The sequence below is a fragment of the Myiozetetes cayanensis genome, unplaced genomic scaffold (genome assembly GCF_022539395.1).
Source record: "Myiozetetes cayanensis isolate MyiCay16 unplaced genomic scaffold, myiCay2020 scf26, whole genome shotgun sequence".
Classification (NCBI taxonomy): domain Eukaryota; kingdom Metazoa; phylum Chordata; class Aves; order Passeriformes; family Tyrannidae; genus Myiozetetes; species Myiozetetes cayanensis.
Window position 1 is genome coordinate 1,826,261 of NW_026087477.1, and position 15,118 is coordinate 1,841,378.

Sequence of the window (15,118 nt, forward strand, 5' to 3'; positions counted from 1 at the left end):
GATGGGACAGCCACAGCTTCTCTGTTCCAATGCCATCTGTATCCATAAGCTGGTACATCTGCTCATCTCCTGTTCCTCAGCTGAAGCCTCTGTTTGGGAAACTTGGAGCTTAATAAGTGGCTGATGAAACGGCTGCTGGGCTTCCTGCTCCATCCTGACAACGGGATGGATTTGATGCTTGGACATGAGGAAGAATTTCTTCACAGAAAGGCTGATTAGACATTGGTAGGGGCTGCCCAGGGAGCCAGCAGAGTCCCCATCCCTGGAGGTGTCCAAGGAATGACTGGACGTGGCACTCAGTGCTCTGGGCTGGGGGGCAAGGTGGGGATGGGGCACAGGTTGGACTCGATGATCCCAGAGGTCTTTTCCAACCCAAGTGATTCTGTGATTCCATGAAAATAAAAGACCAATAGCACTGAGGTGTCATGTGGACGTGGATTGGGCCAGCAGAGGAGTTGCACATCAAGCTCCCAGGCAATCAGAACTGCCCTCTGGGCAAAACCGCAACAGGGCCCGAAGGGAGATGGATTTCCCCTTAAAACTCGCACATTTACAGCTCCATTTATTTTCCCTGAAGTCCTGCTGACGCCCGTCTCCCCCTTGTTCCCTCTCTAGTGGTTGAACCAGAGCCACAACGCCTGCGTCAACTATGCAAACCGCAACGCGACAAAGGTGAGGAGGCCCAGCATATGTGGCGCGTCAGGGCTGTTTTGACACGGAAACAGAAGTCCTGTCTCTTCCCTGCTAACGGAGAAACTCCGTGAGGGATTTACAGCTCGGCCATTCTCCCGCGTGGGCTCCCAGTGGAACCCCCAGCTGGGAGTGGCACGAGGGTCTGGCCGTGGCTGGAGGCTCATTAGTGATGCTCTGAGCCCAGGCTGGGGTGGGAGGGCTTAATTGGTGTGCAAATGAGCACAAAGCTGAGTAGTATCAGTGTTTTTGGGCAGGACAAGGTGTGTCTCCATGAGCACCCTGCTGGCTCCCCAGGGCTTCATCTGCGCTGCCAGGGAGTGGAGGGGCTGCTCCCGCTCTCTTCCTCCTCCTCAGCCTTCATTCATCCCATGTCAGGATGTGGGAAGCCGAGCTGGAAACCGTCCAGCTCGCTGAGATAACATTTCAAAGACAAAATATTTAATGTGGCGAGTTTGGGGTTCAGCACTAGAGGGTAAAAATGCTAATTTGGTACCATTTGCTGAATTTCGTTCCCATCCTTCCTTTGAGCTGCTATTATTGTAATTTTCTGATGCCAATTAATTTTCCTTTCCCTTTAACCTCGCCCATGAGGCCACTGTTTCCCTCGCTTTTGCCTCTGCTTGCTGACAGACCATGTGTCACAGAACAATATGACAAAATTCAACCTGTCTGTGCTTTAAGACAAATAAAACCAAAACAAACCAAAAAAAAAACAACAAACAAAAAAAACCCAAACAAATGAAAAAAACTTGGTTGCGTTTTAATAACCAGAAGTTTGTTTATGGAAAATATGTTTTGTTTTTTTTCTTTCCAAAGCCTTCTCCGACATCCAAGTTCATCCAGGGCTACTTGGGAGCTGTCATAAGTGCTGTCTCAATAGCAGTGGGTAACTCTTTATATCTCTTTATTTTCATGACTTGCCGCGGTGCTTTGGAGATGCTTGTTTGGGCTGCCAAGCATGTTTTTGTCTTTTAATTGGCAGAATTCAGTCTTTATAACCAGAAACACTGTAACCCTGAGGTGTGTCTGTCCATGCATGCCAAAGCTTTTCACCAGAGGGAGACTTCTATGTGCTTCCAGAACTCCCTGCCCTGTGGCTTTGCTGCTCCGTGAGCTCAAATTATCAAATTATCCATTAACTGGGGGTGAATTTGCCTATTCCAAATTGAAAGGGACACTTTGAGGCTGCAGGGTGGTGGTGTGGCAGCTGAGGTGCTGAAGAGAGGCAGGACTCTGGAGATGTTCCCCTGGTGGGTTGGCACCTCAATCCACGGTGCTCGGAATTGCATCTTCCACCTGGGGACATTTTTCAAGCTGGAAATGGTGCTCAGATCTTATTGAGGAATCATGGAGTGGTTTGGGTTGGAAGGGACCTTAAAGATCATCCAGTCTCACCCCCTGCCATGGGCAGGGGCACCTTCCACTAGCCCAGGTTGCTCCAACCTGGCCTTGGACACTTCCAGGGATCCAGGGGCAGCCACAGCTTCTCTGCCCAGCCTGTGCCAGGGCCTCCTCACCCTCCCAGCCAGCAATTCCTTCCCAATATCCCATCTCTCCCACTCTCTGGCAGTGGGAAGCCATTCCCTGTGTGCTGTCCCTCCAGGCCTTGTCCCCAGTCCCTCTCCAGCTCTCCTGGAGCCCCTTTAGGCCCTGCCAGGGGCTCTCAGGTCTCCCTGGAGCCTTCTCTTCTCCAGGGGAACCCCCCCAGCTCTCCCAGCCTGGCTCCAGAGCAGAGGGGCTCCAGTCCTTGGAGCCTGTGGCCTCCTCTGAAGTCATATCTGAAGTAACCTGTGGGAGAGGAGCTTTAAACATCATTAAATTCATTGTCTTGTGACTTTTAACACTCCTATTTCCCAGTAGCACAAGTTGACATTGGTAGCAGGGTCAGCTCATTCCCAAAGGGACAGGGACATTTCTCAGGAAAAGTCAGGGAAGTTATTTCTTACATCAGGTTTTCAAGTAAGCCTCTGAAGTAAATGGTTGTACCTTTCCTGCTGGAACATTAAGGATCCCACAGCAAATACCAAAAAATGATATTTCCCCCCCTTGGCCAAGATTTTTTCCTTTTCTTAAGCCACAGAAAGTTTGATTTTACCTCTTGTGCAGCTGCCAGACAACTTTGCAGAGGGTGCAGAGTTGTTGAAGTGCCTTGAGGTTTGGAGGGGGGACTGTCTATTTTGTTGGATGCACATCTGCTGGATAATTTTCCATGTTTCTGGCTTGGCCTGCTCTGTATCCCCCCTGTTACCCCTTCACTGCAGAATTAACCCTGCACAGCCCAGCTCGGTGTCGGTGTGAGCTCCCACACCCCATGGAGCTGTCCCCACACCAATCCACGCTTTTCCAGCTGAAGTATAACCCAAATCCCCATCCCACCAACCTCAGTGCTTCAGTTAGCAGCTGTTTTCCATCCACAGCCTCCATGGGAGAGCTCAACTGTCCCCCTCAGTCCTCAGCTCAGCATTTTTCCCACCCCGTGAACGACTAAAGCGAAGTTCTCCGGCTTGATGTGCTGCTGCCACTCACAGCCTGCCTTCCAACCCCCCCAGCACGGCCCCAGTGATGAAAATTCTACCTTGTTGGCATTAATGCTCCTCTCCATTTCGGCAACAGGGGCAGATTAGAGGGGCAGGAGACCTGGAGGAGTGATGTTGGCAGAGTTTTGGCACCCTGAGGAGCTTTGGTAAGGAAACCGCTTTGGGAGGTGTCCGTGTTGGGACAGCTGGTGCAGGTTCTTGGAAATCTTCGGTTCCTCCAAGGCTGACTCAGATCCTGCGAAGAAGTTGAAGCAGAACAACATGTTCGAAGTGCAGGAGGGGCCATCAGTGGTGCTGTGAGAAACCCATGGGAAAAGCAGCATGAGGAGCTCCCCTGAGACTTGCAGATAATAAAATTACAGCCTCATGCAAGGGGAAATCCTCCTGCCAGGGGGTGTTTCTTGTGGCCTTCTTGTAAGTGCCACCATGGCCCCACCTGATCCACTGGGATGCCCTCGGTGCATGTGAAAAGCTCTGGAATAGCAGTGCTTTGTAGCTGCAGTGCCCTGAGGGTCAGAATATTGGTCCAGGGAGGCAGGAACTTTGCAGTGGATGCAGCTGGGGGGTGGAGAAGGGCAAAAGCCTTCGTGGGTCCTTCTTCTTCCTGATGTTGGAAGGAGGGTCTTCTTCCAAGTGGAGCCTTTGGGGACACTCCTGATCTCTGTGTTACTGTGGAATAACTTGTGTCCTCCTCATCCCTGACAGGCACTTAATCCCTGCTCACTTCCCAGCGTGGAGAAAACCCTGCAGAGCAGGGAGGGGTTTTTAGGTGGTAAATACCTGGATTAATAACCGGCGTCTCCTCAAGTGCCAAGTTTGGGTCTTTTGCAAACGGCGACCACGACGACAAATAATAAATAGCCCTGAGGTTCATTACGTGGTGTCCTCAGCCCTCATTAACTGCTCTGTGCTGTCAGTTAGCAACAAATCAGCTCCCAGTGGGAGCCTCCCGTGGGCTGTGGAGAGCCAGGATTAATTAAAGTGAGCCCCTTCCACGTCTGCTGTTGGCAAACGACGCGGGAAGGGACGGAGCAGCTGACGGGGGATTGTCCTTCCCCTCATCCTCACTTGTCTTTTACAAGAGGGACAAGCAAACTGCTTATTCAGGTTTTGGCTTTATGCATCTTGCAATGGGAGAAATGGCAGGAAATCTTTGGAAATAGCCTGATTTTCTTCCTGGTTTAGACAGAGAGGAATCACTGTTGGAAAGGGGCGATGCTTCTCCCTCAGAGCTGCTGCTACATCCACAGCTCCTGATTTCCAGCCCTTCAGGATGAGTCTGAGGAGGAATCAATATTCTTTTACTTGATGTTTTTCAATATTTTCCCCCCAGTACTCCCTTTTCTTTCCACCTACTCCCATGCCCACCTGATTCACACAGAGCTTCGTGCAAGGAAAGCTCTGCTGGGTCCAGAATTTTATTTCTTCTCAGGTGAAGGGAATCACTTGAAGTAAGGCTGGAAAAGATGTTTGGGTTGGAAGAGATCCCAAAAATCACCCAATTCCAACCCCCTGCCATGGGCAGGGACACCTTCTACTAGCCCAGGTTGCTCCAAGCCTCATCCAACCTGGCCTTGGTTCCAGGGATGGAGCAGCCACAGCTTCTCTGGGCTACCTCTAAAATTTCTGGTTCTCCTTCTATGATTATCGTTTATTTTTATCCCATTCTTCCAACATCAGCCTCTTTCCTGCCTTTTCCTTTGACAGCTCCTGTTTTACCTCTGTTCTGAGCGAAAATTGTTATTTTTTTTCCCAAACAATTGAGTGGATTCCTGTGATTAGGCTTTATTTTCTCAGATCTGGCTGCTGTTCCTGGTGGTGGTGTATGAACCTCAATTAATACCAGCTGGTTCTCCTAAACGAGGCAAACAAAGGCAGAGAGGAGTAAAAAAGACTTGAGAAAGACCAAGCGTGTTTTAAATGTTTGGGATTTTTTTTTTTCTGTGCCCCAAAATATTCCAGTGCCAAGAGCTGTGCAGATCAGAGGGTTTGTAATTAGGCAGAAACTCTTTCCAGCTCACACACACACACACACTCTCTTAACTCTGCTATTTTTTTCCCACTTTTAAAAGGTTAAAAAAGCTACAGAAAGCCAATTTTGTTGGTAATGACTGCTTTTTATATGTTATAATTTTATATATATAATAATAATTATTATTATTATTATTTATATATATAAAAATAAGTTTCTTCTGCTCAGAGAAGCTGTGGCTGCCCCTGGATCCCTGGAAGTGTCCAAGGCCAGGTTGGAGCAACCTCAGATAGTGGAAGGTGTCCCTGCCCATAGCAGGGGGTGGCACTGGATGATCCTGAAGGTCCCTTCCATCCCAAACCATTTTAGGATTCTCTTGATTTCAGATCCAAACCTCATTTTCTGTGTCTTTGCTGATCCCTTTTGGTTCTCACCCAGCTCTTCAGTGCTATGACATCAGACTCAGACTTCAGTCTGAGGTCAGAAGGGACTCTTGGGGCTGCCGTGAAATGATTGAGAATTAAATCAGGTCCAGGCAAGGGCTGTGAGCAGCCACTCTCTGGTCTCTGCATTGCCACTGGTGCCCAGACCTTCAAGCTTGGTGACTGCTGGTGTTGACCCAGGGGCTGCCTCACCTGGAGCCTGTGGGGGTGAGTCCTTGGGTTACTCGACGTGTCTCACAGCCGCTGCCTTAAAATCAGATCTTTATCCCTCAGTTTCTCATTTTCCACGATCGTGGCTTCAACTTCTGCCAGGAGCAGCTCCAGACCTTGCACCTTGTGTTACTGGAGACCTTGTGCCAGCTCTCTGAGGGGTCTCCTCTCTCCTGCCAGCCCCACTTGGCCGCGTGTTGTCGCTCAGCTCCCTGCTCAGGTGTCGGCTCCTTTGTCCATCTGTTGTCCACTCCGCGTTCCCTGGAGGTGCCACGTGCATCCATGCTGCTGGCATGGGGCTTTCCTGATGACTGGATGGGCTCTAATTAGGCTGTGGGAAGCCTGGCAGGGACACAGAGTGTGTTTTCTTTATATGGGGTTGTGTAAGTTAACCAGGAAATGTCTCGTGACAGCCGAGGTTTAGGTTGGATCTCAGCAGAAGGTTCTTCCCCCAGAGGGTGGTTGGCACTGCCCAGGCTCCCCAGGGCAGTGGGCACAGCCCCAAGGCTGCCAGAGCTCCAGGAGGGTTGGGATGATCCTCTGGGGCACAGGGTGGGACTCTTGGGGCTGGGCCTGTGCAGGGCTGAGGGTTGGACTGGATGGTCCCTTACAGCTCAGCACATCCTGGGATTCCCCCTTGGGCAGGGCTTCAATTCTCCCCCAGTGAAAGGGAAAGCAAAGACACATATGTGAGATCAGACCTCTCTGATGTGGAGGGATGGTGGGGTTTGTCCCAATTCCCAAGCTCCCTCCTTCCCCTTTCAAACACAGCAGGGTTTGTGACTTCTAACAATGTTTTTATTAAGTCCAAGTTTGGGATCTGTGGTCTCGTCAGCACAGGGACAAATAAATATGTTGTTCTCACTTAGCAACCTGAGCTAAATTCTGACAAAAGTAGGTGTTTTGTCTTCTTTTGTGTAAGAGAGAGAGAGATGAAGTGTCAGTAACCATGACTGCCAGCCAGGCTGGATGTTTTGGATTGATCTCCACACTTAAAATGTACCTGCTCAGCACTTGGATTTTTCCTCTTGCCTTACATTACCAGGTAACCTTGGATTAAAAAATCACGTGATTGATGCCCTTAATTTGGTCTGTCAGCTCCTATAACAACTCACCTTGGAGTCACTGCTGGTCAGACAGGAGGGTGTTTAAAGCATCTCTTCACAGGTAGACCCAGGTCTTCTCATTTTAGATGTGCCTCCTGACCCTGAATCCTGACTCTGGACAAGCCAGTGGAGGTGGGGAACTGATGCCAGTGGGATTTGCTGATGCTCTGGGTTATTGCAGGGTGCACACACCCAGTGCTTTCACTAACTGAAAGTTTATGGAGTTAAACTTGAATTTCTATAAAACCAAACTAGGTGAAAACTGGAGAAAAATGGGGCAGTTTTAGATTCCTGGTTTTGCTGGAAAACATCCCTTACAACCCAAGATATTCAGGACCACATAGGATTTCAGCCCAAATATTTTATTTCTCTTCTCCTAAGGAAGCTGAGAGGTGAAGACTCTTCAAACACAGGCTGATCTCTGGAAAATAATATTCATGTTGTAATGGTTGGGTCACAGTTGGCTCTTGCCCTTGGAGCCCTGACTCCCACAGCTCAGTTTTAATCCAGAATCCCAGGATATGCAGAGATGGAAGGGATGGTCGAGTCCAACTCTTGACCCTGCACAGGACCATCCCCAAGAGTCACATCCAGGTGATGCCTGAGGGTCTCTGACCAAAGCTAGAAGGAGAATCAAAGAACTTTAATTAAATTAGAGTTGGGCTGGTTCATTGCACTTCTAAAATTAATGAGCAATAGAAGAACAGGATCTTGATGGTTTTTTTTTTCCCCCCATGTGAGGAAGGTGTTGGACCAATTCAGCGTGGCAGGGAGGGCATCCCTGCTCCAGGTCAGCTCCTGTGCCATCAGTTCCCCCATCCATGGCCTGTCCCTCCCTCCCTGCTCCCTTTGCACACACTGAACTCACAGGCACACAATTTTTCGCTCTCCTCCGTAGGTGGAGGTGCCCCTGCGGATTTTTCTAATCCCAGCTCCTTCTTCCTGATAATTGTCTGTGAGGCTGCATTGACAGGCTGTGAATGTGGTGTGAGGCCCATAATCAGCCTGTGAGACAGCACAGGAGGCCACCCACTGCCCTCAGGACTGTCCCTCGCTTAGGGCAGGCAAGGAACCTTTGGAAGCCGGAGGAAGTCGGTGGGAAGCAGGGCGAGGGATGGGAGGGGATGGAGCATGGCCTGCAACCTCCACAGAGGTGAGCTGGGCAGCCAGGGGCAGGAGGAAAATCACGGTGGGTCGGAGTGATAAACTCCTGCTTGCTGCTTTTGAATGAAGCAGGGCCTGGCTCTGAAATCTGGATCAAAAATCCCCTGTTCCTGCACCTCTTCTTTGTGGATTCACAGGTGCCGAGTTCAGACACCAGAGGAGAGTGGTTGGATCATTCAGACTGGAAACCCAGCCTGGAAATTCTTCCACTGATCTCAGAAATCACTGGAGCTGTAGCAGCCACTTCCCGTCCTGCCTCTGGATTTAGGAGCACATGGCAACCACCAGGTCCTTCCCAACCCCATCCCTGGAAGTGTCCAAGGCCGGGTTGGATGGGGCTTGGAGCAATCTGGGATGGTGGAAGGTGTCCCTGACCATGGCAGGGTGGTGGAATTAGATGATCCTTAAGGTCCCTTCCTGCCCAAACTGTTCTGTGATTATTTGAGTGCTGCCTTCCCAGCTCCATCTCCTTCTCTGCAACATTTTCTCTCTTGTTCCAGTGGTGTTTCTTTGTTTCCAGCAGATTTATTCCCATGGATGCCGTTTCCCTCTGCCCCTGCCCAGCCCCACCACACCCAGGTGTGGTCCAGGGCCCAGGTGCATGGAAAACTTGATACTGAGACAACAACCTCTTGTCTGGGGCATGGATCCCACCGTCCTCCTCTCTCCATCATCTTCCAAACCAAGTTTGTCTCATTCTCAGCATGAATCCCCTGTTTTCCTGCTCCTACCTCTCCTGCAATCTTGCTTCTTTCTCAAGAACTCTACACCAATTTCTTTTTCCCCATAGAAAAATCCACTTGGGAATTGCTGTGGTCATCCCTTCTTCCAGTCATCTTGGGTGTGACATATCCTCCTTTCCACACTCTTGCTCCTCTCTAACTTCCTTCTCCAAACAGATCCTTATTGCTTTTCCCTTCCCTTAGACTCCTCCATTCTGTTCTCCTTGACTTGGTAAGGCTCCAGTTGGGAAACAGCCCAGTTTTCCATCTCTCCCAGCCTCTTCACCTCCCAGCCCTAATGAATGAGTTTTTTCCTTCCTTCTCCTAATGCTCTTTTCTTCAGCTTGGCTGTTTGGGACTCATCAGATGCAATTAGTGTTCGAATCCAGCAATCTGGTGATTGGAGGGATGAAGGATAAGCTCTTTTTTTGGAGCCAATCCTTCCTTCCAAGTGGACTTCCTAGGTCACTTGGAGCAGCCAGCTCCAACTGCAGTGGTCAGGGATTTCCCAAAGCTGAATCCCTAAAATCAGTGAAGATTTCCCCAGCACAGTTGACAAAGTCTGGAGAGCTGCTCAGTGACACTTCAGTGGTGTCACCTACCAAGCACTGTCCACCTTGCTCCCTGAACTCTTCACATTCCTATATTTTATTAGAATTCCCTCTCAAAATTAAGTGAAATAACTTCTTGGGCTTTTTGAATGTATTTCCTGCACTAGAACTGGTTTAAGAGGTGCAGGGTTAGACCTTTAGCAAACCGGTTTGGTCGTTGCTGACTTCAGGTATCGAAAAACCATCTCTCGGGCTTCAAAAATCTTAATAAAAGGAAGAGGGGAAATCAAGGATTTTGTAATAAGATTCCTGATTTAAAACTTGTGCCGTGGTGGACGTCAGGTGGGAGGTATTTGAGACAAGAAGGGGAAGCAAAGGAAGCAGAAATGTTGGTCTGTGTGATGGTGTTTGGTGGTCCCGGTTTCGAGGTGCGGCGACATCGCAAACATTGTCCTTCTGCTGAGATAATGTTGTTGATGCTGAAAACAAACCTGGTGGCAAAATAAATAGCAGGAATTCTTGAGGAAGAGGGAGGGAGGGAAGGCAGAGTGGTGCCAGAGGCACAGTAGAGCCCTGAGGAAGGTTTCCCTCCTGTTGAGGTGTTTGGTGCCGGTTTCGTGTTGCGGGATTTTAGGAAATGTTGTGTAATGTATCCCTGTGTCCGGCTTCCCCCAAATTTTTGGGATGCTCCATCAGCCAGATCAAGGAAGTGCTCTGCAGGAAGAAACCTCAACAAACCAGGCAATTTGAAAAAAGCTGGATTTGTCCTCTAATCCAGGTCATAGTGTAGGAATATGTGGATGACTCCCCATCCCTGGAAGTGTCCAAGGCCAGGCTGGATGGGGCTTGGAGCAAGCTGGTCTTGTGGAAGGTGTCCCGTGGCAGATCTGGATGATCTTCAAGGTCCCTTCCAATCCAAACCATTCCATGATTCTATGAATATCCCAAACCAGGACTGCACTGAACCCCCTGGGAGAAGAATGAAAACCCTTCAAAAAGCTCATTTCTCTGTACTGAGCTGCAAAGGGAGCCCATAGGACAAGAGGAAGCAGCCCTAAGTTGCACCAGGAGAGGTTTAGGTTGGATATGTAGGATGGGGGAGGATCACAACAGTAATCCTGCAGTTGATTTTTGGTGATGACTTTGCCTCAACAGTGTCCTTTGGCAGCCCCATGTAATTAAACTCATTAACCTCTCCTTGCTGATGGCCCTTTCCCTTATCAGGGTTGAGGAGTCCCTGCTCTTTGTCAGATGCTCTCCTTGACCTGTTTACCCTCATCCCACTTCCTGACCTGCAGGAAAGAGTTCACAGATTGGCTAAAGCAATTTCCAAACTGTAGAAAACAAACCCTCATTAGTTTCCTCTGTCTAGTCCTTGTGTTGGGAATTTGGGAGATTGGATTTAAATCTACAGCAACATTTAATTTCGTGTTCCCAGCAGGGTGGTTGCTGTAAGTGGGGAAGCGACTTCCTCCAATTGAATCTGAATGTAAAATGCTTTTATTAGCCGTGGCTTCACAGTGGTGCCTCTCCCAGGTTCCTCTTTTCTCTTTCAAAAGCTGCTGCTCTTCCTCTTCATGGTCAAATCCCTCCATCAAACCTGCAAGAGGAGGCTGCAAACCCAACAGAATTTGTCATCAGTGCAGATTAACCATATCCAGGCTGTCAATGCCCAAATCCACGGGGCGAGAGCAGCAGAGCCAGGCTTCAAAACGTCTCATTCTTCAAGCCACACATCTCAGGCTGCTTTACAGTTTCTGGAAGCACTGAGGTTTTGAAAATGCACATCCCAACACTTGGAAAACGTAGGAAAAAAATTAATTCAGTCATTTTTGAAGGTGGGGGGAAGATCAAGATAAACCCCTGGTTGTTGCCCAGACCAACAAGCACCACCAGGACTCTCTTGGGCTCAGCATTAGAGCCGTGTTGGCTGAGGACAAGAGGAAGGGTTCCTGCTTGGGGGTCTCGGTGAAAGCCTTGGGCAAAGGCTCTGGAAATACTTCCCAGGGTTTGAAAACCAGCACTTTACTTATGCAGGGCTTACCCAGCAGTTGTTCTTCTCAACATCTTCCTCTCAGCCTCTGAAAAGTTGGGATGCGCTGCGGATTCATGTATAATGGAGCAGCTCACAAAATATGTTCTCCCCTGCTTTGCTTTTCATCTTGAAACCCCCCAAATTTGCTGGCAGCTTTTTGGCTTTGGCTGAATTTTTTTTTTTTTTTTTCTTAAATTTTGCTGCGTTTTTGGCTGCAAACTCTTTGGCCACACGTTGCTGAAGGCTCACGTTTCCAGTTGAAAATTCCTGTCTTGGGGCTGTTGGGTTTTGTTCGTGCTTTTGAGGTTTGGGAGGTTTTTTTGGATGACAAAGAGCAAATATCGTGAGGGAGAGTAATCTGAAGTCATATGAAGACAGAAGTCATTCCCCTTGAATGGGTTTGTTTAATTTTTAACCCCATTTCTGCCTGAAAACAATTTTGATGGAGGTTCTCCCAACTGTCACTTATTATCAACCTGAGACTTAATGAGGCAGCAACACTCCTCCTTACTAGTTTATATTAACACCTGAATTACTTAGATCCATGAAAAACTATGGAGAGCATTAATCAAGTGTTGGAGGAGGCAACAAAAACTGATCCATGGTTATAATAAACTCTATAGCCCAAAGGTTTATATTGGAGTGGGGTGGTGTAGTTTTTACACACCCTGGAGAAGGAATGAATTGTGTTGGGCCACCACCACCACTGATATTTGGCTTTTTCCCAGCCAGGTGAGGGTTCCCAGCACCAAGGATTTGGTGCTGGATGTGGAAAGTGCTGGTGAACTGGTTAAAAATGGAGCTAAGGGATTTCCAGAAGGACTGAAAGGTGTTCAGTGGTTTCTTGCTTGTCTTTTAGCTGGAAAGGGTTTAAACTCAATAGCTGGGTTCAATTCTTCATTTAAGCCCAAGAGTTGGGTTCAAGCCTCTCAGTAAGCCAAACAGTTGGGATCAACCCTTCATTTAAGCCCAGCAGTTGGATTTATCCCTTTGTTGGATAAGGGGTTGAACCCAACACAGTGAAACCCTACAGTGTGGGGGGTTTAGTTCTCTAAACTGTGTGGGGTGAGACCCCAAAGTGTCTGCAAGCTGTGACATCTGCCCTGCTGCTTGTAATTAACTGTCTCTGCACCTCTGGTTTGTTGTTTTTTTCGTTTTGGTTTGTTTTTTTTCCCATTCCAAGGTGGGCCTTAACGTTCTGATTCAGAGAGCAAACAAGTTTACCCCGGCCACTCGTCTCCTGATCCAGAGGTTTGTGCCGTTCCCTGCTGTCGGTAAGAAACAACACCTTTCCTTTGTATTCAGAGTGTTGCCTGCAAACCTGCTGGTGGCCAAAAGCCACTGGGATGGACACCTAATTCCTGCTTTCCTGCTGGTGTCCCATCAGTGGTGGGTCCCTGAGTGGGTGCAGACAGTGGTGGGGTGGTTTGGCAGCGTTTTGGCAGGAAGATGGTGCCAAGCTGGAGGCAGCTCACGAGGCTTCTCAGCTGCACTTTCCACTCTCAAGCAGCTTAAAAAAACACGATCGGTGTTGGCCAGTCCTGGTCCGTTCAAATCCGAGAGCCTTTAATTTGCAAGGCCTGGTTTCAATCATGTCAAAATCAGATCTTCAGGTGAGTGGTGGCACTGTGGTTGGTTTACAGTAAAATGCAATGAAATGGTTCTGCTCTGAATATACAGATTGCTGAGAGCCGCTGATTAAAAACAGACTGAAGTGTGTGAAGAGTTAAGGCTTTTTGGAGCATTTTACCAGCATTTTATTGACTATTTGCTGAGTGAGGGGAGGGACAGGCTGGACTCAGCCTTTGCTGGAGCCTCTGGTAACAACCTTCAGCAAATGGTGAGTTATTTTAGCCATCAAAAAATCACCAGTGGCTTTAGGGAAAGTTTTCCATGAGCTTGTTCATTTATAAAGTTGGTGCAAAAATTGCCCAAGAATGGAGGAAATCAGTAAACAAAGGGGGTTTGCTCCCTGTTCCAGGTCCCTCTTCAGCCATTTAATGCAAAACCTTCCTTTAAGCTTTTCCCTTTTGCTGTGCAAGTGCCACATCCTTGGAGCTTCGCTTGAGGATGCTCAGCCCCTTTACCTGAGCCCCTTTAATTGTTGCTCTCTGGTCCTTCTGCTCCTTTTTTAACATAGATCTGCTTGCTCTGACACTCCAGACTTCAGTTCCTGAGTTCCTGCGGGTTTTTTTCCCCCCTTTTCTTCCAGAAAAACAGCCTCTTGCTCTGCCTGCAGAGCAGGGGGTGACAGGGATTGTGGTCTGGGCTTTGCACTCCCTCTTGTTCCTGAGCCCTCTCCTTGTACACAGAGGATCTGTTGACATTATTACATTATTTTCCTGGATTTTCCTGGAATATCTTTTAGGGGGGTTCAATTTTCTCTGGGTTTTTATAACCAGGAGGGCTCTTGGGGTGAGTTCAAGCCCCGGGAGGCAGCTCCAGGGCGGGGTTTGAGTCAAGCAGGGAGCCTTTGCTGCCGGGTTGATCTATTTTCATCCCAAGGTGTGAGGAGGGAGAGGTTACGTTTGTGTTGGCATTGATTGAGGACCCATAATTAATTTGTTTAGCCTGTAATTAATTCTCCAGCTCCTATTTTATTTGTGTACCGTCATGCTTCCTTATGTGCCAGGACATCAGGAGTCCTCCCACTAATTGCTGTTTGGTGGTTCAGAAAGCTGTGAGTTATTGGTTTTGCAGACCTGGACAAACTGTTTAATTAAGACTCGTCTCCCAATTACTTTTGAACCACCAGCCCCTGGCAAAAAGGCAGAATTTCTCTTTTTCTACGTGAAAAGACAGCTCTTGCTCCCCCAAAAAAACAAACCAATATTTCTGGGGGGGATGTGGCACTCAGGGACATGGGTTAGTGGTGGACCTGGGGGAAGGGTTGGACTTCATGATCCTAGAGGTCTTTTCCAAGCTTAGCAGTTCTGGGATTCTCTGAAACCACTCCCACTAAGCAGTTTTCCCTTTTCCATTGATCTCCAGCTGTGGTTGGTAACAGCTGGAAAACTGAAGGGATGCCCCAAAGCTTTATGGTCTCTCATCCCAAATTATCACAGGAGATGGAGACTTGGGGATGGGCAGCTACTGTTTGGATGGAAGGGAACAAGATTCCCAGCAGAAATATCCACAGAGGCTCCAAAAAGCTTTGGGTGGGCACTGGGAAAGCTGATCTGGGGGTCTTGCTGCCCTCAGAGATGCTCTGCATGTTGTGTGTCTCCTCTGGATGGTGGAACAGTTGTCTTTGCACCATAAAACAACCCCTATCTGCAGAAGTTCTGCCTGTAGGACATAAAGTGGTGCCAGGAGGGTGGGCCACGCCCTCACACTCCTCCAAAGTTAGTCTGTAGCAGCTGAAAATCATGTGCTTTTCCAAAAAAAACCTCTCCCCAGTCCCAGGGGGTGGATCCAGCAAACCAATCCAGGTGGAGCAGCTCGTGGAGATGGCCAAGGTTTTGCAGAGCCAGTGGCTGCCCTGGCATAAAAGGGGTTTGGGGTTGATGTTGGCCACCCTGGAGCATCATCTGGTGAAGGTGTTCTCTGTGGAAAGAACAGGGAGTGTGCTGGAGCTGTGTTCTGGAGAACTCAGTTTGAGCAAGGAGGGGCTTGGTCCTTTCTCAGGGATGGGGTGGGGAAGGATATCAATGCCCAGGGTCATTGCAACCAACCCAATTTCCCC

General features: G+C 48.7%; 1 protein-coding gene across 2 annotated transcripts in view; it reads left to right on the forward strand.

The window, feature by feature from the left end:
* SFXN5 (sideroflexin 5) overlaps nt 1-15,118 on the forward strand; it is a 97,860-nt gene that overhangs the window by 46,164 nt on the left and 36,578 nt on the right. For both annotated transcript variants that reach the window (XM_050321068.1, XM_050321069.1), the window contains 3 exons: nt 616-672; nt 1,510-1,575; nt 12,617-12,707. In XM_050321068.1, coding sequence (XP_050177025.1) covers nt 616-672; nt 1,510-1,575; nt 12,617-12,707 — 214 coding nt within the window. The remainder of the gene's footprint in view (nt 1-615; nt 673-1,509; nt 1,576-12,616; nt 12,708-15,118) is intronic.